At 38.5% G+C, this 25,332-nt stretch overlaps 1 protein-coding gene across 2 annotated transcripts in view; it reads right to left on the bottom strand.

The window, feature by feature from the left end:
- LOC121938034 (guanine nucleotide-binding protein G(q) subunit alpha-like) overlaps nt 1-21,198 on the bottom strand; it is a 45,986-nt gene extending 24,788 nt beyond the window's left edge. Inside the window, exon 1 of one of the 2 annotated variants that reach the window (XM_042481324.1) lies at nt 20,010-21,198. In XM_042481324.1, coding sequence (XP_042337258.1) covers nt 20,010-20,145 — 136 coding nt within the window. In that variant the 5' untranslated portion in view covers nt 20,146-21,198. The remainder of the gene's footprint in view (nt 1-20,009) is intronic. The other variant, XM_042481331.1, reaches the window with a different exon arrangement.
- Between the last annotated feature and the right edge of the window lie 4,134 nt (nt 21,199-25,332).

The following is a 25,332-nucleotide window of genomic DNA, read 5'->3' as shown; positions in this document are numbered from 1 at the left end:
CACGTGATGACGAGGACTCACATTTGGAAACTACTGCTGCGTTCACACTGAATCAAGGAAACAACAGACAGAAAAGCTGGAAATAATTTTAGTGGATGAGAGCAGGATGGAAACATTAGGTGAGGCCTGCAGAGAATTCTGTCAGTGTTTACAGTGAACGGCATTGCCGTTAAAAGCTGAACTACTTTTTACTTAAGTGGGATGAGCTCCTTTTTGGTCTTTTCCTTTTAAGATCTACAAATATTAAAACTAAATATTTATTTGGAATACTGGCTGCTATTAAAAGAAATTCAGCCAGATGCCACATCCATAGAGAATTGGAATAATATGATTTATATATTTATATCTTTGTAATGGAAAGAATGACCTTTTCTGTGAGGCTTCAGGAAACTAAATTTAAGGAAAGAAGTGGGAAATATATTTCCCTGAAACTCCCACCCAACCCCCAAACCCCATCCCTGCTTTTTTGTTTAAATATGTTTATTTAATTCTTTATTTTTATTTATGTATCTCAAATGCAAGACAGCTCATATTTTTTTTTTTTTTTTTGTAACAAAATAGCAACTGAAGCCAAATAAAGAAAAATGTCCACCATGAGGCATTTATAACTGGATGTTATATAGCTCCCTCACACAAGAAGAAAAACAGGCAATCTGGAAAATTACTCGAAAAATTACATAAAATAATAAACAAAAAACATTTTATTTATTGAATTCCAGTCTTTGTGAACAATACGGCATCACAATTGCAACATACTGTCATGCATGTTTCTTTTTATCGTCCTGCCATCCTGTCGGGCTCCCTGTCTGTTTTTTCCGAGACGTCCAGAAAGTGTTTGTCTGCCGAATACCTTCCATGTGAACGCAGCATAATTCCTCCACAGTAAAACACAGTTAACACATCATTTTGAGTTAAGTCAACCCTTGGACAACATTGTACATCATGTCATCGCCAGTGGTCATGTAAGTCAAGTTTTTTTTTTTTAATCGTTAATATACGCAGTTGATACATTATGGTCCCATGTACCATAGACCCTGAGCAATTACAAAGTCTCCAACACAGCAAAGCCGCGGGGAACAGGATGAGGAGAAGCTAAACAATCACACGTCCGTGACCGTTAACCGAAGGAGAACCGTGTCACTCTGCCCGCATCATGCACTGACCAGGGTATTAGTCATTCTGCTAAATAACCATTAACTAACAAAGACCAGGAAAAAAAGAGTTGAAACAGATCCTTTTTATCAGGTCGCGCCAGCTGGAGGCCACGGCAGACATTTCATCTGTGGTTTACATGAAGAGTAATAATCTGAAGCAGAGTTTGGCGTCCACGCTGAAAGGGGCAGAACAAAGGAGAGACACAAACGGGAGAGGAAGGAGGTGCAAAGTGTGACAAAGTGAAGGAAAATGGAGCACTAAGTAAATGATTCCTTAAAACTTCGCCAAGCACATCAAACAGGAAGCTATGTCCACTTGAAGCTCAGTGTTGGGAAAGGTTTGCTGAAGGCCTGTCGGACTGTACAGGAACTGAATGACTGAGCGACTGTCTAGTGGCTCTTTTGTCGTGTAGGAACTTCTCCAGGAACTTTTTTTTTTTTTTTTTTGGAAAAATAACCTGGAGGAGCAGAGAACTGAGATGAGTTCCTGGGTTGCAGCCATTTGTTTACACAGCACATCATCCGATAGCAAGCAAGCACTAACTGCATCATTATCAGTAACAACATACAGTTACTTCAGTACTGTACTTCATATTTCTAATCCAAAATATTTTAAGGGAACATGATGTACTTATTCAACTGCATGTCCATGTCAGCTATGGTTACGAGCTAGTAGCTACGTCACAGATTGAGATTTTGCACACTAAACCTTAATTTATATGTACCGTCATAGATTAATCTGTCAAACCCTCTGACGTATGACAGGGAATATTCTGCTTTATAATCCATTTAGCTGTTAATTCTTCTGTACTTAGGCTTCCCAATTTCTCTCACACACTTTCATTTGTTTGTAGCGGCCCACCATGATTAAAACGACTGTACTGGGCTGTTCATTATTACCACTATTGGGATACATATACCTATGGGTTACACTGGGCACTGACGGAGCAATGAAAGTGAAACCGAATGCTTCATTGTGGCAGGTCTAAAAGTTTGCTTTCTGCTTTTTCTTGCAGCTGCTCCTCTCATCCGTCGATCTGAATCAACAGTTAAATTATCCACGTCTCAACCATCACTAACCATGAAGAGCTCTGCCTGTGGTGTGTTCACAAACCAGCAAAACGTCTGAACTTAGAGACGAAGACAAAGAGTGATTTAAAAGGGACAGAGACACACGCACACGTGAACGCACGCACGCACACACACACACATGTGAAGTTTGCTGTTTTACTTCTAATGAAGTATAATTACATTGTGGAATTGCTACCTTGAATTAAGTAAACTATCTGAATACTTCTCCATGTCCATTTCCAATCTTAATATTAATAATGATATTAGGATCAGGCACGGATATTTCCTTAATGTAGTTAAACGACATTTACTAGGCAGGCTTCACTCCTGTTTTTTAAGGGGAGAAATACAGAGAGAGTCAGTGAGCCAAGGGAAACTGAAACATGCAAATGGGTGCCAAATCAAACAAAGCATCTAAGTAAGGTGTTAGACCACTAACAACGTAAACCACAAACAGCTTCAGCGCTCTTTCATGTAGCTTCTAAAAAGTCTCTGACATTAGTACTATCAAGGATGTGTAATTCAACGCAATAAAGTACACTGTTACAACAGAAATATACAGCGGGAAAAACATTTGTTTTGTGTTTGTGGTGCTTTCAAAAATCCTTTCCACATCTGCTAATCTCCCTGATCTAACATCACACTTGCCCAAAAGTGAGTCACAGAGCACAACACAAATGACCTAAAACAGACAGCCATTGCTACTCTATTGTCTGTATAATTTGCTTAATCTTTGCTGTTCTTGAGATGTAGTGGAAACATCAATATACTTAAGGAACTTTAGTACCACTTAGCTCCTGAAACTTTCAGCAAAGGGCTGACTGATTGATTGCAGGGTCTGAAACTGACACCGGCCATGCGCCAAACGAGGGTAGATTTTCCATTTGGTCAGTAAATCTCAGAGAGCTATCCACCATCGCCACCCTTGTAGGTAAATAGTCATGAAATAAAAAACTAGGCTGAGAGTCCTTATTGTGTTCTGGTGTCATTTACGGGTGTGCTGCTCTGTTGCTCCTCTGCTATCAGTGTCAGACTCTCTCTCACACACACACACACACACACACACACACACACACACACAAAACACACACAAACAGATGTGTTTTTACGCACAACTCAAGTGCTTAGAGTTTTGCGGCACTCAGACATCAGATATTCTGCTACATTACTACATGACAGTAATAATAATGATGATAATAATAATGATGTTGTTGTTGTTGTTGTAAAATACATATATGGAGGCACTATAGTTTGGACCACAAAAAAATATTTATTCATGGCCTCCTACATTGTCAAAAAAAGTGCAATGCAGCTGCATTACGTCCGTTTTTACTTTTCATAAGAAAAGCCCAAGACATATACACCACATCAGCTCTTACCGAAGGGGACTTATTCACATGCTGAGGCTGTGGTGATAAGTTCAATATATTAAAATAATTTTGCATCAAATTGGCCTCTTCTTTAAGTTTGTATTCAGCATAATACCTAGTTAACTCAGAGGAATATACTGAAATAAATGGTCCTGTGACACAAAATGGCAATTTATAAAAATATATATATTTGGCTGTGGTCCCAGATACCAGTCCCATTGGCCAGTGAGTCAAAAAGTTTATTTCAGACACTGACTGCTTCAGCATCTGCAGACTAAAAACACTATATGCCCAACTTTACCGTCTGTAATTAGACTGAGTGGCATTGTCCTAATAATACTTGGATTTCCATATTGGCAAGACGCTGCAGTGTGAAGCTGCCAGTGTGTGTGTGTGTGTGTGTGTGTGTGTGTGTGTGTGTGAGAAAGATAAAAAATTGTTTCATATTCATTTCCCATGTCACTGTTCCTGTCACGAGATGGAACTCGTCCACCCGCACCAATCCTCCTCCCACTGGTTATATGTATAGCTACAGAGACAAGACCACAGGGGACACATAAAAGAAAAGGAAATTAGAAATAGGTGGATAGAAGGAACAACACAGTGGAGATTAACAGTGTACTGTATTTTATACCACTTCCACTAAAGCAGTGCAAGTACAAAAAGCATTTTGTTGTATATTAAAAAAAGTCATTCTTTTATAAAAATGGATGGACATGATAAAAGCAACATCTATTACTTTAAAATAAAACAACCTTGAAATTACGGCTACAACTGACAAATATTTTCATTATAAATTATCTGCCAATCATTTCATTTTTCTTTTGAGTAATGGATTATTTGGTCTATAAAAAGTCAGAAAAAAGTGACAGATCGAGGAGTGGTTTTAAAGTGCATTATTTTGGCCAAACAACAATCCAAAACAAAAAGATATTTAGTTTACCACTACTGAAATAACAAAAACTACCAAACATTTACATTTAAGAAGTTGAAATTACTGATTTTTGGAAAAGTTTCACTTTAAGAAAATTTACAAATTTGTAATGTTTTGTTGATCATCTATTGGTTTAACCGAGCACTGGCTTCAGCTCTCCGTGGATTAAAATCTATGCACATTTTTGCAATTTGTTAACAGGAGGACATATATAAACACTATACATTGGTAATTTGTTGTTGAGTTGCTTTAGATAGCATTGTATTATCAAGAGTTCCTAGGTTACATTACACTGTAAAGCACTCCTATAATTTTGTCCCAGCTGTGCATGCCTCACATGCCACAGCTCATGCACAGATCTTGTATTGTCTGTCAGGCTTCTCATTTTCTGTCCAGTTCTCCAGCTGAAATATGGGTTTGACCAGCAGCTGCATGGGTCGCTGCATTGGTTGGTTGGTTGACCACAAAAATTTCGCCAACCTTTGACAGACAGTTTTTGCCCTTGGAGGCTGTAATTTGGCGAGGAGGTCAAGTAAGTGTGTGAAGGTGTGTGTTGTTGTTAATGCCAACTGGCTAAAAGAGGGCTGGGCAATATGAGTGGCCTATCGCAAAAAGACGCCAAACTTCCAAACGTATTCACACACCCAAGATTTTGTGAACAGATTGCTCATGAGACAAAGGACTGCTGTTTCACTGTTCATGACTGATAAAAAGGGGCAATACATATACATGGTCATAGCTATTGCAAATTTTCCCATGTTTGTTTATTTACAGGAGCAAAAAAAAAAACCATCTGAACAAATGCTGGTAGGAGTCTGAATAAATTTAAATTTCTCCTACAAGTGTAAAATAACCTGCCTGTGGAACATATCTTTGGCCCGTTAATCAGCTTCAGAAAACTTGAATTGGCCTTTAATTAAAAACATATCCTTCTCTTTGCTCAAAATGAAGCAGATGGACTTGTAGGCACCGACAAGACACCTGCCAACTAACCGTGCATGTCCCTTTGGCATTTACAGCTACATCTTCATCTACTCACTTCAAAGATGGTCTGAATGACGGGGGTGGGAGGGATGGGGACCAGAGCCTTTCCTGTGCTGCATGTGAATGTTTGAAATGTGTCTACATGGAGCCAGTGAACTATAAGAGCACATGTAGATCTATGCTGAAAGAAAAATGAGACAGAGACAGAGAGAGAGAGAGAGGGGGGCAGAGAGCTCAGGATCTCTATTCCAGTTTTGAGAAAATTCCTGGCATACTTTTCCTTCTAAAGGACTTAAATGTCAATTTAATCATTTTGCCTATTTTGGTTCTCATTTAATCAAAATACTAGTTGTACTGGAGGAGCAGTATTTCCCACTGGACAGACATTTAGCAGTTTGCAATTCCTCAACTAATTGTGAGCCGTCCTCAGCTTCACTTCCTTCTTCCTAGTCCAAGACTGAGTTGGGAACTTGCCCACGGCTGATGTGTTGCTGTGTAAACATACAAAGGGACTTTGAAGCTTTTTGTCTTTTTAGGTATCCAGAGCCATTTGATTTTCGTACGCACACACGGACAGGCACTCAACTGATAAAACAAGACCTACAACTTCTAGATATGATTTTCATATCTTGTTAAGACCGCGTCATGAGTACTCAGTCACTACACTGAAAAAAAGCCACAGTTTAATTGAACAATTCAGTCTTTTTCTAAACTTTACAAAAACATCTGTCTTAAAGTCCCAACCCTCTGCTATAGACCATAGACATGAAACAAGACAAAAGGCGTTATGAGACGTTTTTAACGGGACTATACGTGTCTGCAACACCGAGCCAGACAGGCGGCGACATGAGGAGCACTGGGCAGTCTTTCACAGGCCTGACTGCCACATAACTGCCGAAACTCTGGGCGTGTCAACATCAGTTTGCTCAACCAACAGAGCCGCCAGACAAACAGTGCAGAACTACGAACACCTACCTGTCCTGCCTTCGTACCACACTGTGAAACTCAATCTTTCATCTAACAGGCGCAGAAGCTCAGGACTGCGCACATATGAAAAAACATACTTGGATGGCTGCTGCAGTGCAGGTATACTTACACAAGTCCTTCTTATTCATTAAGCAACAATAACATAATAATTAAAGATCATTTTAAATTCTACAAAAACTAAAAAATAAAATAAAAACCTGCCATGTCTTTTCCTTTAGGTTGGAGGTAATTTCCTTCTATGCTGATCTGCAGCATTTTTCATTGCATGGTACACCCGTTAATATAAATAAGGTGGACAAAAAAATGATCATAATGTTCTAAAACAGCTTAAAACTTAAGACTGCACTGGTTTTATCTGCCTAAAACACTGGCCACAGAGTGCACTTTGCTCTTATGGGAACACAAACATTTAAGATAAACTATGCATAACATTACAGAATATTTATTATGAATATGTGTATGTTTTACACTGAACAGGCGAGGCCGAGACGGTTTACCATCACATTTTGAAACTCAATCATACCGGATAGTACAGCAAATGCTTTGAAAAAGGCTGAAAACTAGACAAACTACGCTCGTTTAGCATTACCCAGTGTATAGAAAACCAATATCACACTGGGACAAACTCAATACATTTCCACAAAGGAGATGTGAAATCGACTCTATCGACCAACGTATTCTTGCCCATGTTAGTTATTTCATTTTTTAAAAATTCCCCCACTGTGTGTGTTCATGTGCTGTCCCCTTAAAAACATACTACCGTGTGTGTAGTCACCTGACTCCTTCCCGTCCAGTCTGCAACATTGAAGACCTCAAACATTTAGCCCACTGAGCAGCTTATATCAAAGAAAAGTGCAGTGTCAGTGTCTGCCGTTTGGACACGTTTTGGCTTCAGTGAAGACGACATCGAACAAAAACAAGTCAAGTATAAACACAGCGAAAAAACAGGGACCACAGTTAAAACCACCAATATGTTTCACCATGTGGAGCACGATCACGTTACCAAATATGAGCAGTGCATGGCTCAAAAAAAGAGAGAGACTAACAAGCGCCCAGCAACAAGTGCCTCCTCATAGCAGCTGTCCATTACACAAGCATTTACAAATGCTACACAATATGAAAACGATTCAAGATAACGCTTTTTTTTTAAGGGAACTTGTTTTTCATATCAGTTCTAAAATGTGACCTTTTTCATAAGACGTTTTCATTCCAAGCGTTGTGCTTTGATTTCAATTGTTCGAAATATTCAATAAATAACAATGGTTTGTGATTTTAAAATAATTGAAGGAAACACACAAAGATAGCACATGCACTCTTTCATTAGAAAAAAAAAGGCCAGCTTCAAAAGTTGAGCATATTTACAGTAGAAACTCTGTCAGTGAACTATAAGGGCAAAAAACACAAAATAATTATTCATTAATCATAATCAAGGTAACATGTTCAATTAATCTTGATTTGAGGTAATCACCATTCCTTCCACTGTGGGCTCGAGCTACATCATTAACATAAGATGCTGTCTTATGCTCTCGTAGTATAATCTATGTGTTGTAATTAATCCTCTTTTATAGGTAATTTACTCATTGATTTAGTCATGTTTCAATCAAAAATACAAAGTATTCTCTCTTTCCAGCTTCTCAAATGTGAGGATTTACTTATTTTTATTTTTTTTTATCTATGACAGTAAATTTAATATGTTTAGGTTTTTGACTGCTGGTTATGCAAAACAAGCAAACTCAGGACATCACAGTGAGCTTGAGAAATTGTAAATGGCTTTGTATCACTTTAACATTTCGTAGCTTGGTTTTTATGCTTATTCTGTCTGACAAAACTGTCAAAAAACCCAAAGTATTAAAATTAAGTATGACAATGAAAAGCAGTAAAGCCTAAAAGAAAATGACCTGTTAGCCTTCACAAATATCAGTTAACCAAATAACCAAATAACCATTTCAGCAATACCCTGAAAGACAACTTGAATCACCAAATGCCTTCAGCAATCAATACAACGTTGGATCACCAGTGGCTGGCAATGCTTCTTGTTGACAGGAAAAAGAGCAACAGAAGTCATTTTGGGTCAAGACATAAATAGGCTGGATGTCCTGGCTGTAATTTATTAAGCAGCGTAATGAAAACGTATTAAGTATCCCACTGACAGCTGTGATGTACAGCCAGGTTGCGAGAGTTTGATCTGTTTAGACACAATTTACTGCCAAGTGGAACAGAACTGAAAGTGCATGTGATTCTCGTGGTGGATAGAAAACTATTTCAATACAAACTAATATGAATTTGGCTAAACCATCTGGCAGTTAGTTGGCACAGTCACACCAGAGTGCCAGGTCAGGCTGTGTGAGTCTGGCAATTTGAGATTTCTGGGAAATAAGCTCACGTGGGTGATGATTAGCATTATCATCCTTGGCTGAGAGTCAGTCAGTGCTGTTAGACTTACAGCTGTGGGAGTAAGGATACGGGAAGGCATCAGCCAACTCTGCCTTCAGCAGTGCTGTTGTGCCTATGAGGATAGCTGAGGTGCCACAGGGCAGCCCTATGATGGCTCACGATGCCACTGTACACACACACACACACGTGTCTGTTGGGTCATTTTATACTCTCAGTGTGTGGGTTGTTAATCTGTACTGTCTGCAATTTTGTTATTTCTACAAAACTCTGCCATGCTGGCCGTTACCTTGGCAGCAGCTAACAGGGCTCCAAATAAATATGGCTAACACGGGGCTTATCTGCTTGGCTTACTGAAAGACTTACTAAGAGAAACCATAATAGGCGTAGGTAGGCTCCACGCATGAGACATCCTTGGGTGTTGCCAAAAAACAAACACTCATTAACCCAGATACTACCGACCTGTTTGAGCGGTGTGCACATTGACAGATGAAGTGTGTGCTCAGTGTGTGTGTGTGTGTGCGTGTGCATATGTGTGTATACAGCATCCTGACTCCCATTTCAATTATGAGTTCAGGTAAATATCCTGTGCTGCCCGGCGGCCTTAGCTCGTTCAGGTGTACAGAATGCGCTCCTGATGTCGTGGATTTGAATCCAGCTCAGCTGATAGATGCCCTCTTTTTTTAAACATTTCATAGGGAGCGTTCACGACCAAAAGCGTTTAATGCCCAAATAGGCAGAATCCATGTAACCGGTGAGTAATAAAACTACATCAAGGATCCAGCTACTTTAGCTCAGACCTTGGATGTTTTCTGTTATTTTGCTGGTATGTGACAGGGGTCATTCATAAGCCCTTTTTACAGAGACACGACGCCACGACGTCCCTTCTTTACACTGCCTTTGGATCTTTACACAGAACCAAACCATGGCGGTATCATGCCGCCCCTGCATCTGACTTTACATAGCATGCTGGAATTCAAGAAAGACACTGTGGCATCTGGCTCTAGTGTGACATTTAACACACACACCAGGCAGCGCTTTCTTAACTGTAACTTTCTTAACAAAGACATAACATGGTAATAACAAACGGTACCGCCCCTGTTATACGGCAGCTGATCTCGTCCTCTGCTCAGAGGTTGAGGAGGTGCTAGACTTCACTGTTTACCCAGTTTGCAGACATTTCAATAGCATTTCTTCTTCCTCGAGTTAGATGCTAGCTGCTGCTAGCTGCTTTTTAAATCTCCCGGCGGAGGGTCGCACACATAACATGTCGTAAAAATGTCACACCTGTTCTGTCTGTGGTCCTGATGTTGATGTTACTGCTGGCTGAAAGATGAGACAACTCAGCTCCATCATTCAGCAATTATATCTTTTATACACAAAAGCAAGGCAGAATAATGGCGTGATATTTCGGCCTTGAACAGACAGTTTGAAAGGGGCTATGGAGATGAACTCCCAGATAATTGTCACCTGACCAGCTCTATGAACCTTTGTAGCGTCTTTCAGCTCATTTTGGGGGTTTTGTGGCTGCGACTTCACTGTTTCATTTCAGTCTTAGCACTGTCAGCTGAGGCAGGAAACTGTTTTGAGCACAAAAAGCTCTAAAAACCAAGTGCACGTTACCTTCACAGCACCAAACAGCAGACATACGCGCCAGCAACTAGCTGGTGAACATAGACGAGCATCAGGCAGCTAAAGAGAAACACAACTCCAAATGAATGATAATGTTTCTCTGTATCTACTAGATGTATAAACAGGCAACAATTTGTAACCATTATTTTGCATCAAAATATACTTGTATCTGTGGTAACTTCAACATCTACAATAATACTGAATTCAACTTCACTGAGCGGTTATTTAAAACTTAAGGATATTTCCTATTTTATGGTCGAGCTGTATGTAGAAACATTATGGATAGGATTTGTTTAACTATTTTTTTTAGCAACTGCCTAAAGGCCCAGACACACTAAATCGACATCAAAGAACTAATGGCGGCAAAAACCAACTGTTGCATCACCTCACTTCGCCTGTGTCTGTGTGTGAAAAATTGCACAAGAACAGACTGCAAAGACGACAGCCAACGGCACGTATGCTCTTCACCTGCATTAGAGGAATTACCCCTCCATACCAGCAAACGGCGGTCGTCTGTATTGGCCATTAAAAAAGGGAAACTGGAAGTGTGTGATGACATTGGTTAGCCAGTTAGGACATTAATGACCCAACCTGATGTAGAAAGATAATAAGGTGCACCAGTGCACAATAACACAAACCACCAGGAAACGTTTCTGCCAAAAGGCTCAACGGCTAAAGAAAAATAACCTTGTATAACATGTTTCTTTCGAAACACACTCCCTCTTGACTTTAGCCGTTTGTTTACTTTCCCCATATCTGTTTCTCTTCTGGTGATCTGAGCTGATCTGCCAATCAGACGGGCTCTGCTGTGTCCGATGTCGATTCAACATGCTGAATCGCCTTGGGAAAAGCTGACAACCGTGCGGGACACACCACAAAGACTGGGGAGACAGACGCCCACCAACGGCCAAGACAAAAGTTAATCAGCAACAAAGTTAAAAATTAGGCTCTCAGCTTCTCATTTCCTATTTTAAAACTATACAAACTATCCCATTTGACTAGAGTGGGTCAAATGGACAGGTTGACATTGTTAATCTTGTGTATTACTTTATAGGTGCAACATATATTTCCTGTGTATCTTTTGAATTATTTTTTTTTGTTTGTTTTTAATTCTATTTCTACATTGTGTTTAACAAATTGTAATTTTACTTGACAGTTATGTATGTATTTTTATCATTTTATTTATTTGCTGTTATGAGTAGGGAGGGGAATACAGGGGGGATATTTCTGCTTGAAAAGACACAAAATTTGTACTCCTGTACTTTACTATTGTGAATTTTTGAAAAAAAAAGAAAAAAAAGGTTTAAAAAAATTAGGCTATGTGGAAAGTGTTTATATTAACTCATGCATGAAATATTAGTTCTCATTCATTGAGATTTTCTTTTTTAAAGAGGGTGACGGTCCAAGTGTGCATGCTCACAGAGTCATACACCCCCAACCAGTTTTTACTGAGCTGATATCTGTTGATATTTATATGGTGCCTCTTTCACAAAATGTACAAAAATATAGGCTAAAAAAAAACTTGGGATCAAGTTGAAACCCATAGCATAACATACTGAAACCATGGCAACCATTACACTTACTATTCACATCCCCCAAAGCATCATGGGAACTGTAGTTCGAATGTATCCCAAATACAAGTAAGACAAAGAATAATGATAAGAGTGATAATAGCAACATTTTTGTGTTGCACTGCCTTTTTCTGACATTAGTATGGCTGGTCTTAATTTCGGGCGATTCACCTTTGCTATGATAACTTGAACTTGATAACTTGCTGAAAACCCTACACTTGCCTGGTGACCCAACAGCGTTTCCTAAAAGCTCTAGACACTGTTATCAAGAGGTGATATTTGGCTGTTATGGCTATAAAACAACGAGGTGCAGCAATTTATTTGTCAGAGACTGGTCCTCAACATACACGCTGACTTCACAATTTTAGACTAAGGAAAAGGACGGAAACACAAGAGATGACACTATATATTATTAAGCTTGTAAAATCCATTACTCAATATATTTTATTAACAATATAGTGTTATTTTCTGTTATTCAATACCACATTTGAAGCAAGTTAAATTCCCAAGATGCCTGGTCTGTAAAGGGTGTTACAGTACAAACACATATGCAAAGAAGAGGAAAATAAACATAGCATTTGTGCAGTACTAAAATTAGTACATGTTTTACAGGTTTCTCATCCATATGAATGACTTAACCTTCAGTCAACAGTGGATCCACACTGGAAAAGTTAAAGTCTCTGTAACTAGTTATTGTTTGCTTCCTGCCACGATGCACAACATAACTTCTTTTCCTCGCAATATTTTTATGGAGTTCTTTAATATTATGACATATTTTTCAATGTTTTAAGAAAGAACTTCAGTCTTTCTAACAATAAATCACATTGGGACATTGAGTTTCTTGTTATAATAGAATAACTTGGTATGAAATAACCCTAAGAAAAATATATCACAAGAACATGAAAATATACTGTCATAACAAGAAAAGACATTTTTTTCATTGAAAGCGCTTATTACTGATTACTGTCAGTCTCCTGCCATTGCAAAGGAACCTAACTTATTATCACATCCTCTGTACACACATCTGCCAATTTCAGTTAGGGAAGCTACTAATTTGAAATTCAACATCAGCAGTTCGACACGGCTGCACTAACAAACACTGTCATTCCCACATTTTGGGGGAAAAAAGGCCTTATTTACTGAAGACAGCTCACAAACTGGCGTTGTTACTGCAGCTCGCTGGGCTCCGTCTGTACACATTTAATTACTTGTGACTTTCATTAGCTGCAGAGCAGGCAGCAGAGCACTCCTCTGAACTGGGCTCTTCCTCATCCTAAATGTCTACCATGCATGAGCTAACCACACCACTGAAGAAAACCAGCCTGTTCCCGAAAAAAGCTGGAATAATTTCCTTTAAGCGTCACACAAAACCAGCAATCTACCTTATAAGTCACAGATAAGTATTTCATACTGCATCGGACCAAACTATAGCCATTTAATAAAAAAGTTTAAAACTCCATAACAACGTAATCACCACAGGTAAGTCAGAGAAATATAGAGGCTGAATATTTCCAGCTGAAAAAATGAAATATTAGTAGGCAAAATCACCAAAGCTTTCATTGTTAACGCGTGAACGAACAGCTGCTGGGGATCACTGTTTGCACGGTCCTGTTTAAATATATCTAAAATAAGAGCCATAAAAACTAGAGCATTCATTCCTTTTGCAACAGAAAGGTAAAGCCTCTATCTTTCCTGTCATTAAGTCATGATCTTATGCTACATTATCTTACGCGCTGTGCAGACATGATATTTTGCCAGAATTATGCCGCTATTTCTCCATGGTTGTCGCGCAAAACCGTTGTGTTGTGTTGTGTTGTGTTGTGTTGTGTTCACATCACATCACATCATATAATAATACTATACTATACTATACTAGATAGATAGATAGATTGATATTGATCTAAAATAAAAAAACATAATAGCTAGCAGCAGAATGCAAAGGGTTCTGTTTTCCACGTCATCACGTTGTACGCTCGTACTGATGCCCTTGTGCTATTTTATGTGTCATGCAACACCATACGTAAATGCACGGTGGCACCAGAGAGAGCAAATGATTTCATAATGTACCTAGTTTAAATAACTTATGGAATGATAACAAATATTTCATGATTCTGTAATTATAAATCTTTTAGATCAATGTTTTATTTTATAAAATCTGATGAAAATTAGATTATTGAAATGGCACGGGTGGGCCATTTCTGTTGCAGAGCAAATAGAACACAACAGCAAAAGAAACCCTGCGAAATCTTAAATAAAAAGGTGGACAGGGGCATGGTTTTCCCCGTTTTGATTTCAAAGATCCGAACTGAATTTCTTTTTTTTGCTGTTGTTTTTTGGTCTTTTGGGGCAGGGGGGGATTATGTGAAATTCATCATGCTGCCGTCTTGGCCAAGACTCCCTTGAAAAAGAGATTTTGAATCTCAGAGGGAATATTCCTGGTTAAATAAAATAAATAAAGTATATAGGGTAAAAGTTGATTATTTCTGTCCCAAATCAGCAACAAAAATATGAAATCCATCAGTGACTTGAAGAAGTCACAAGCCACTGTAGAGAAAAGACTCAAGATGTGACATGCAGCCAAAAACACAATAAAAAGCTACACTATGCGTGAAGGTCTATAAAAGGATCAAAAAGGTCCATAATAGGTTCCAAATGAAGCGAGACAACCAGAGTGCACTACAACTCACTCTGTGGTGCTTAGATCCTTTTTACACAGGCCCAAATACTGTGACAGCAGACTCCCACCACAAGCTGAAACAAAAATGCAATTTGTACTTGAGCATTTTTGTCGAATAAAAATTGCGGTTGCGAGGACGGAAGAAGGATGTCTTCCAAATCAATCTCTTTCAATGAGTCACCATCTCATCTGTGAGCAGGAAAAGAAGGACAATAACAATATGTTTCTCCGCCAACAACACTTTTATATTTCTAATCAATGTTTGGCAATATGTTGGCCAACTGAGTCAACAGATGCCTTTTGCGAGGTGCCAACCATGAACTGTTTCAGCCATTTTACGAGTGGAGAAGCGGTGCTTAATGTCGCATTGCATTCAGTCACACTGAGAGGTCTTATTTCTTACTAGAATATCGACATATTCTTGCAGTTTGATATCTTTTATTTTGCATAAATCCGGATTATTGCGGACAATGACTGACTGAGGTCTTGTTGACAAAGGAACTGGTGCTTAGCAACATTCATAAGCCACTCTGACTATTTCACCAGCCAAATATAGTTAGAAGTATCTAAAGTCCAACCAATAAATCTCTAACATTTTTTTTTAATTTCTCAAATATCATTTATGGTATTGGCCTCAAAAATCCAGAATCTGTCATGCTGTAGTAGTATCTAACAATCCTTAATCAAAGGCCCCATTTACACTTTATATGCAATTTAATGCACTTTAGTTTAAGCTTAGGCACACACATCGCCTGAAGGGCTTCCTTTCAGAAAAGGATTTTTTAGGTAAGATTAGGAAAAAGGTTTCGAATGGGTTAAAAGGGGTCGATTTCTAATAGAAAGAGCTTCTGGCAGAAAACCATCTTGGCAGACTTCTGCCATGTGCACTTCATGACTGTCAAAGCTTTTGCTCTGAGTGCACTTTCATCAGTTTTCCACAGTGAAGGGGCATGGTAGTTAGACCCACCCTATTGGGTACATTTTTGTTTTTGGACATAAGTTTGTCCACTTAAATGGTAATATATTTTAGCATTATTTAATTGTACATATTTTCCAATATAACATAATGATTGGCCAATTTGAGAATTTATCAGCAGTCAGGTAGAAAGAATTTGAAAATCTGTAGACAAGTCTAGTCCAGCAGTACAATGAGCACAAATCTAAGTGTATCTTCATAAAATGATCATTTAAAAAAAATGAAGATCAATTAAAAAGTAAATTAGCCAAAAAGGCGAAAGTACAAAAAATACAAATAAAAATCCTGTAGGTTTAATCTTAGGGTTAAGACAAAGAGCAAGTAAATCAACACTTTTTTAAGTTACGGTTTTGCTGGTTTATCCAAAAAGTGACGAGAGGACCCACTGCAGGCCAATGAGAACGCACATTAGACACACAACACTGTGTGATGCAGGAGGTAAGGCACCGCCGCCAGGCAAGACCCCGCATTTTTAGGGAAGTCTCCCTCATGGGCTCGCACTCATGACACTTATTCTACAGATCAATGCTCTCTCACATACAGATCATGCTGCGCTGATCAGTAATCAGATAAACACTACAGCATACGTTCAGTGTGACCACATGTTTGGAAAGTGATGGAGCCGCTTTAATGGAAGAGCAAGAACGTCGGCTTATTTCTGTGTATGTTTCATTTTTCATTTTCAGTTTCATTTTCAATTTTACGCCTTTTCAACATCTGGCTAGATTGCTCAAATCAACATCTGAACTAAATAATCGGATGAAGACTCAATAAGTTTGTGTGTGCAAGGAAGCTCCGTTTCATTGTGTGTATTAATAGGACGCAGGACTTTGTGTGTCTGCTGAAAAGCTACCATGAGAAGTTGTCAAAAACATCCACAATTTTGACTCCATCTGCCTCCACGAAACAAATCTGTAAACTGGTTGTTTTTGGGTCTGCTAAGCTCAAACAGGGTTAAAGGACAGTTATGGAGATGTTGTCCTGGCCCACGAGTTGTTCCACTGACATCCATTATATAATGTTTCTGTGCATCAAGGGTTTCTCAATTGCTTTTTCTGATGAGCTATTATGGTCATATTCTAAGCTTAATAGTACCCACTGCTGTATTTGCTTGTAAAAGTTTGAACATCTGCTTGCAGAGCTATAACAATTTTTTTTTTTTTTTTTTAGCAATCAGCATGTGCAGCTCCCTCCACGACAATGATAATACGTCTTATACATGTGAAATATTTGAGAACAGAGTCAAGAACGGTTATCTCTTATAAGCTAGGATTCCTTTCGGCGTTGGAAGTAGTTTTTGCAAATGTGAGCGAGCATAGTGAAAACCAGAAAGTGTGAATTCAGTCACTTGTGACAACAAAGCACAGACTTTACTAAAGTTTACTTAAAGCACAATTCTGAATCCTTTCTAGTTCTAGTGATGCTGTTTGTAGTAACTACTAAACCTGGACTTAATGGTAATGTGCAACAAACAAAATAGCAGATTTTGCCATCGGTATAATACAACGCAAAAATGCACAATGGCTCTGCTACCGTTCGTTTAACAAGAGAAATTGTCTGTGGATGGCACGGCCTATTCTCCACAGAACAGTTATTTCCCAGAGTGGGCCACCTCAGCAAAGGCCTTTTTCTAGACCAGACACCAAGAGAACACTGTCTCCCTTGAAGCAGACTTAATTAAAACCAACTCTTTTTCTTTATTTAAGCCACGTTTTACAGGCAGATAAAACTAAAGGGATGTGGAAGACGACTACAGGAACAAAGGGAACTGCTGACAGCTGGTTGTGAGAAGCTTTACTCAACCAAACTCATGCTTGATAATCTATCTCAGATCTCAGAATAAGTCCTGACTACTAACAAACATGTGAAACTTTAAACTTCACAGTATAAACAAGTAGATACATGACTTTAAACAAGCAACTTCAAATGTTACAACCCATTTGCTAATGCAGTAGTGTGTTTTAAAACTTGTAGCAAAGGTACACAGTACCCAAAATGAAACCTGAATAACCATCGCATAACTACGCTGCGAGGCCGACGTGAAGTCAGATACCTTTAACAAGCCTCGTGTAAGTAAAGAGCCTTCAGGAAGTGAAGACAATGTTCTGCCTCTGTTGTCTTGTGAGTGGTCTTCAGCGTGTCTTGTGTAAACGCTTGTCATCAATCTGACAGTCAATCAAACGGCTTTTTTTTTTTAGCCTTGAAGGTAAAAGAGAAACAAGAGGACTATGACACAAGCTGTGATTAGATTATTAGCTGAGGAGTTTTTTTCCTGTCCACCTCTCCATTAAATGATAGTTTGGAAGGAGGTGGTATATGTACTGGTAGAAATTTCATTCAAAGAAAATTGTATATATAGTATATGAGTACAAGGCGTCTACAGGTTTCAGATACTTAAATTCAATGTTTTTAAAACCTTTTAAAATATTTGAAACCATATTTAAGACTGATTTTTGGACAAATCATCTTTCTCTTATTCAGGCCTTGCAGGTAAGTATAAAGGTAGGCAAGTAATCCATAAACAATGTAGTTACCTGCAGAGGGAGGTTTCATGTAGGAATAATGTTATTAGAGTGAGTGACTTAAATCTACATTTTGCCAATAGATAAGTGCAAGTAAAGTAAAAAATAAAGCATTATGTTTAATGGTGGGTTTAAAGATTTGTAACAGAAATGTGGACTTTCATGCAGAGAAGCTTGACTTGTGTTTAAATAAAAAAAAGAAATTAAAGAGGCAGATAAATAAAACTAATATAGTGTTTGTAGCAAATAACACCTCACAAATTCAATTTTAATGGTCCCAGGTGATGCTCATTTTCAGGTTAATACTTGCATTTGGGCTTTCTATTAGAACATGTTATATGCTTTAATGTAAAAAAAAAAAAAAAACATGATTTTTCTCATATTGTCTGCCTGAATATACCTGTATTCACCCTCTGTCTGAACCACTCCATTTTAGTGCCTTTCTCTTTAAGTCCCCCTCCAAAGGACCTTTATTTGGTTGGGAAAAGTTATGTTTAATGCACCACAGAAAGTGTGAAATGAAAACAAAAATTAATTACAAAATAATTACCAGAATTTGGTTTATATACACATTGTTGCTGACTGGGCACACATCTGGCACCAGATCAAACAGGAGAAAACAAACCTTGAAACTAGTTGCACATCGTTTTGAGGAAATATGTAATTCAACCTGGAAACCGTAACACAACGGTGTATGCCGTTTTGAGGTTGAATGTGTGTACCTGGTCTTCTGCATCTGTGCTCTCGGTGTCTCTGCACCGCCACTGAAGCTGAGAAATGACTGTTATGGCACCACATCAACAGTTTCTACTATTTACATAGAGTACATGTGACATCACAACTTCCATAAAGCCCCAACAGCTTGTTTAATGGCACAGTTTTTGAATACAGACTGTGTGCCTTTCTCTGTGGATTAACGTTTAACCCTTTGATGCCTGGATTGACATCGCTTTTCTTGTGGTGTGTTCAGAGGCCCTCACAAGTATTTAAAGCTTTCAGATCTTAGCAAAGTGGTTTGCTCTCTTTTGAAAAGATGGGAAAAACAGGCAGTTAGCAACTTGGCAAGAACTGCTCTGCAAATTTCAAGATCATAATTGTATATTAAACATTGTTTGGCAGAAGTATTAATATATTTTAAGCACTTTCTTTTCAAGTCATTTAATATTTATTAAATTGAATTTGAGACTTTTTAAGGACCTGCAGACATCCTGAAATAAGCTCCCTGGGTCACTGTCTGCTCTCAGCTCTTCCTCTAGTCGCTCCCGTTACACTGGAAACACCGTCTGAACAATATCCTAAATTTGATTTGCCTATCACATCACAAACAAATCCTGTGGTGACCAGGGGTTATGTGGCTGGTGCAATTGTGGGTGCAATATATATATATATATATATATATATGCTTTAAGGCCTAATATTTATTAAATTGAATTTGAGACTTTTTAAGGACCTGCAGACATCCTGAAATAAGCTCCCTGGGTCACTGTCTGCTCTCAGCTCTTCCTCTAGTCGCTCCCGTTACACTGGAAACACCGTCTGAACAATATCCTAAATTTGATTTGCCTATCACATCACAAACAAATCCTGTGGTGACCAGGGGTTATGTGGCTGGTGCAATTGTGGGTGCATTGGTAGGCATGCAAAACCTTTACAAAGCAATCAAATCAAAAGCCTTGGCAGGTTTGTGTGCGTATCAGAGGCAGAGATGAAGTGTCCAGCAGAAAGATCATGCAGACTTACCCAGCAGAAGCAGTTTCAGCTCCCGTCTTGCATCCCTCTTGTCTCGCCGGAGCTGTTTCTCGATCTCAGCGTTGATCCGTTTGGACTCCTTCGCCTCTTCACTCAGGCAACAAGCCATCATGGAGTCTAAAGTCATCACCGCATGAGCTGAAAAGCCCGTCTGACAGGGGGCACCGGGCTACACCTCACACAAAGTATCAAATAAATGAGCAACAGGCCGTTTGCAATAAGTTATATCCAGATAATGGAGCTGGGGAGGCTTTCTGCTCGGTGCACACTCTGGCCTTTCCTTGTTGATGGTAAAACTGCTGTCAAGTGTCAAATATTTGACAGCTTAGGCAAAGTCTTGTGTAAATCCTCAGGCTACAGGGATTGACCGCTGATCACAGAAAATTTGCAATGCAACATGTCCGCAAACATCTCAGATGGCAAGCGAAGGTGTAAAAAAAACATTTTATTTGATGCAGCTCCCAGAAAGAGCTGGAATTAGTTTGGGTGACGTTAACTAGCCTGTGAGCTAAATGCTGCTAACCAAGCTAACAAGTTAATGGATTTCCACCAATCCGCGTTGCTAGTTAGCCTGATAATACTCGTAAAAAAAAAAACCGTTTTTAATTGCTATTTACTAACTTCGGTCCCAGAGACAGAGGGACACCACTGGCTGCCACATTTGTCCAATCCCTCTGCCGGCCGAGTACAAGGCTAGCCGCCCCGAAACCAACACTGTACGCCCGCGCAGTGACAATGAGCGCCCGTCAAACTGTCCATCTACTGAACAAACACAAAGGCTAGCCCGCTGTGTCAACAACTCGACAAACGATAGCACTTGTAGCAATCCGACTTTTTAAAAAAAATATCGCTTTCCAATTGGAGCAGCTATCCTCTTGCAGTCCGAGGCACCCAGTGACCAGCGTAGCGAAATGGGCAGGCTAACTGTTAGCTAGCTCGATTAGCTCAGCTAGACATCCCTGGAAATGCAGCCAACTGGCTAAAAACCAGAAACCTCGGCCTGACAGAGGACCTTCATTGTCTTCAGCTAGTGTTCACCAAAACACCTCACCAGCACCAAATCCTCAAAATGCCAAAACGTCTATCTGACAGTCAAATGGACCCCTGTAGTCCGTGCATTTTAACGCTCCTGGTGTTTTTTCCTGGTGGTGATGGCTCTTCGTCACCCACTCCTCAGCCCCGGTGTGGCGCTGCTGCTGACGTCGCTTGGGATATAATTGATCGACAGGAGGCAGAGTGAATGAAATCAGAGCTTGTGGGCGTTTAAGGCGGGTCTTTGCCGGATGGTTAAGTTCCCAAGTTTGCTTGAGAGGGAGTCTTCCTCTCGGAGGCGTGTCAGAGAAGGCAACTGACATTTGGCTGCACGGGCAACGCCCATCTCCTGTCAGCGACCTGCACAGCCACACTGAGCTCATCCCTGTTTGACTCTGTTAATCTTTACTGCTGAATCCAGGAGTTTCACAAGTTCACTTCTAAAAGCATTCAAACATCTGTCTGCAGACACACTCAATAACTGCAATATTTGGTGCAATATTTAGACGACAGCAATCCTCTGTGCAAGTATTCAAATGCACAATATATATCCCTCCAACTCTTGGATGTAGTTTATATTTAAGATGTGACAAATTATTGTATATATTCTTACTGTATTCTTACATATGTATATCTCTAATGTACATTGTAGCATTGCACACGTTTACATTTTTTTTATGTTTTGAAATTACTAGTTTTATACATTGTGTTGTAGCACAAGTCAGTTTTATGTTGAAAACACTTTTTATATTTTTACACACTTTACACACTCAGCACATTATCCAGATTTTAATTTAAATATCAACATATTAGTGCTAATTGTCAATTATTGTATTTCTTTACATTTTTGTTTACACACTCAGAGATTTATACTTTTTTAATATTTAAATGTTGTGCTAATTGGTTACTATTACTGTATTAATATTTGTACATAGCCTACTTGTGTTTGTACATATTTCCACTTGCTATACTTTTCTATGCTGGCATCAGAGAGACTGTAACAAACCACAGTATCCCCCTGGAGATCAAGAAAGTATTTCTGATTTCTGATTACCAAGATCCAGGACTCCCACTGACACAGGCAGGCCCTTGGTACTGGTGGATGAAGTACCTGCAAGCCATACTTGAGTAAAAGTACAAACAGCTCACCAGAAAATAACTTTGGTAGAAGTTAAAGTCAAAAGTATCTGATATTTATTGCACTTAAGCATCAAAAGTAATCTTACGATGTTCAATGTACTCAAGTTTTGAAGGTAAAAGTACAAGTACATGCTGGTAGCAATGAAGAAAACAGTCAGACTTTTCAGAATGAGGTTTATTTCTGTTTGGCATTTACACCACTTTAAAAAGGAGCCAACATTACACGAAAAAACAAACTCTTTCCCTCCCATTCCTTCATCTGTCTTACTGTCCTTTCCTCCCTTTTTCCCCTTTTTGTAGTAAGTAACTAAGATGCTCAGGGTAAATTTAGTGGAGTAAAAGTGCACATTCTATTTAAAAAATGTAGTTAAGTAAAGGTGAAAGCACAGATGCTCCCAAAAAATACTTTAGTACTGTACAGAGTATTACTACTTTACACCACCAGCTCTTGGCATATTTCAGTGGTCTTTTATTTTTTAGCAGTTCATTATTTGATCTCTTTGTGGGCCAAAGAGATCGAATTAACCAGTTTTTGCAACAAAAAAAAAAAGAAAAAGAAAATATAATAAAAAGAATCCCTAAAAAACCCTTAAACAGAAAAATGGTAGAAACTTCAGGAAGAGCAGCTGAGGAGGGATCCCTCTTCAGGACTTACAGACATATAATAAATGGCATGTGTACAGAATAGAGCGACATAATTAAATTAAAGTAATCCAGCACCTAAATTCATATCAATTAGTTAAAATTGGAGAGTCATATGTTGTAAAGCCCTCTGAGGCAAATTTGATTTGTGATATTGAGCTAGAGTATTGAATTTTTCTGTGAAAAAAACACATTTACTTTTACATTTTTAAGTCTAATTTTAGGCTACTGTACATTTTTACTTAAGTAGGACTTTTGATACAGTAATAGTTTTACATTTTTGTATTAATACTTTTAATTCATTAAAATATCTGAGTATTTCTTCCACCACTTTCTGCACAACAGAGCTTGGTGCTGCTTTTCATGCCCAAATGGTACCAAAATGATCAAGAAACATGTCAAAATGTCAAAAAGTGACAATATACTCGTTCCTCAATATCTCTGGCTTTGGCCAAAAAAAACACTTTGTCAACAAGCAAAACAGGTAATATCACACACACTGTCAATATTTGAAGTGGCTCTTCCCGTTAGGTTTCCAGTAAACCAAAACAGAAAACTTATTTACTTTGTAGTGTGACACATAAGATCAAGTCAAATAAAAGGGTTTATCAGCTCTAGATCAACAGAACAATTTGTTCTCATACAGATTTTCATGATCCTGAGTCATTTAACACTTATAATAACTGCAGCTTTAATCAGCTGAATGTCTATTTACAGTATTTTTCTTGTTTCTGATAGTACATCTATATACTTTATATTTCTCAAATAATTCATGTCAAGTTTTTAAATTTTTTGCAGTTACAGCGGTGGAAAAAGTATTAAGGACCTTTGTGGTTATACCACACTATAAAAATCACTGTCAGTAAATTAGGTCCTAGATTCAACTTTTTACCTCATTAAAAGGAAAGTTATGTACAAAAACGATAGGCTATATATATATATGTGTGTGTGTGTGTGTGTGTGTGTGTATGTACGTATATTTCCCTCTGGAATGTAGAGTCGTAGAAGTACAACAGCAGAATGTAAACAGTAAAGTCTGTCAGTATTTACATTGGGCTACTTGAGTAAATGTCGTTACTTTCCACAACTCATTTACATACGTGGCTGCAGAGCATCCTGTTGTGGTTCAGAGTTAGTGAGTAGTAATTTTGTCAACATACAGTTGAGGAGGGAGTATTCAAATTCTTCACTTCATTAACAATGCCACAATGCAAAAATACTGTTACCAGTACTACAATATTAAGACTATTGTGTATTTTAAATATCAAAAGTAAAACTTGTTATGCAAAATTGTCCCTATCAGAGCATTGTATAATTATATAATTTATAATATCATCAGAACCCGGCGCTCAAGCAAATTAAGCAGCTGTTTAGGTCCCCTGTGGCCAGCAGGGGCCTCCAGAAACAGTTGACATATCTTAAGCAGAGTCAGGTGGTACTACGCTCACTATACAAGTTGCGTAGGCTCTGCAAAAATACGCACTTATCAAAATAGGTGTGTTTAAAGCTTCAACGGTAAACTGTTCTTTTCGAGTTTGATGCCCATAAAACTCAGTATAAATGCAATTTATGTGAGCTTAAATTAATATTTACAATACACACGTTGGTCCATTGCTATGTTAAGTGGCCACACATGACAAAAAGGGCATCCTGCAAACCAAATCAGCTCAGGCCTTCCAAAAATCTAGGTCTGGCCCTGAATATCATACATCATATATCAAATTACTAGTATAAGCCAATCCAATTGGCAGTTCAGTGCCACCCCTGGAATTTAATGCTTCTGACCTCCCAGCAGGGCAGAAATTTTAGGTTTCTTACTAAGTTGTTCTTATTATTGTGTTTATATGGAAAGCTGGGATGAAAATCAAGATGCAGTTAAAAAATTGTGTCTCACACTCGTACTATACTCAACCCTGTGGGGCCTCTGAAGGGTCGCAGTGGGATTTTTGATTTCCTGAACTACTTTTGAATTCCCTTCCCTCCCTCCTAATACAAATTTTATTGCAAGGAAATGCAAAAAGGGTTTAAAGTGGCAACTTAGAAATTGTAAAGCTTGAGAACCTAAAAATTGCACTTAGGTACAGCGTTTGAGTAAATGTTGTTAGTTACTTTCCTCCCCTGAAAAGTGAAGTTATTAACTTTGAAATGTTTTTGTTTGTTTGTTTTAAATGGATGCAGACATAAAAATTCTTGTAAGCAGTTTCACTCTTCATTGTGGAATTCACAAAAGCACGAATGACAAATTCCTCTTCTACGTTACTTAACGACTTATCAACCATCCTGTTATTGACAGGATGGTTGATAAGTCTTCTTTGATGGTGATTATGACAAAACATTTCTTTCCAGCTGTAACCACTGAATCACAAGTGCATCACTCTAAATATAACGTGAATGAGCTGGCAGAACACTGTTGAGCCAAGTGACATCTTGTGGACATAAGATGTAGTCGCAACAGTGGGGTTCAATTAAACAGAATTTAAGGATCTGGTAAAAATGTTAA

This window comes from Plectropomus leopardus, chromosome 3 (assembly GCF_008729295.1).
Source record: "Plectropomus leopardus isolate mb chromosome 3, YSFRI_Pleo_2.0, whole genome shotgun sequence".
NCBI lineage: Eukaryota > Metazoa > Chordata > Actinopteri > Perciformes > Serranidae > Plectropomus > Plectropomus leopardus.
Note: the sequence above shows the minus strand (reverse complement) of the source record. Positions and strands in the feature narration are given on the sequence as shown.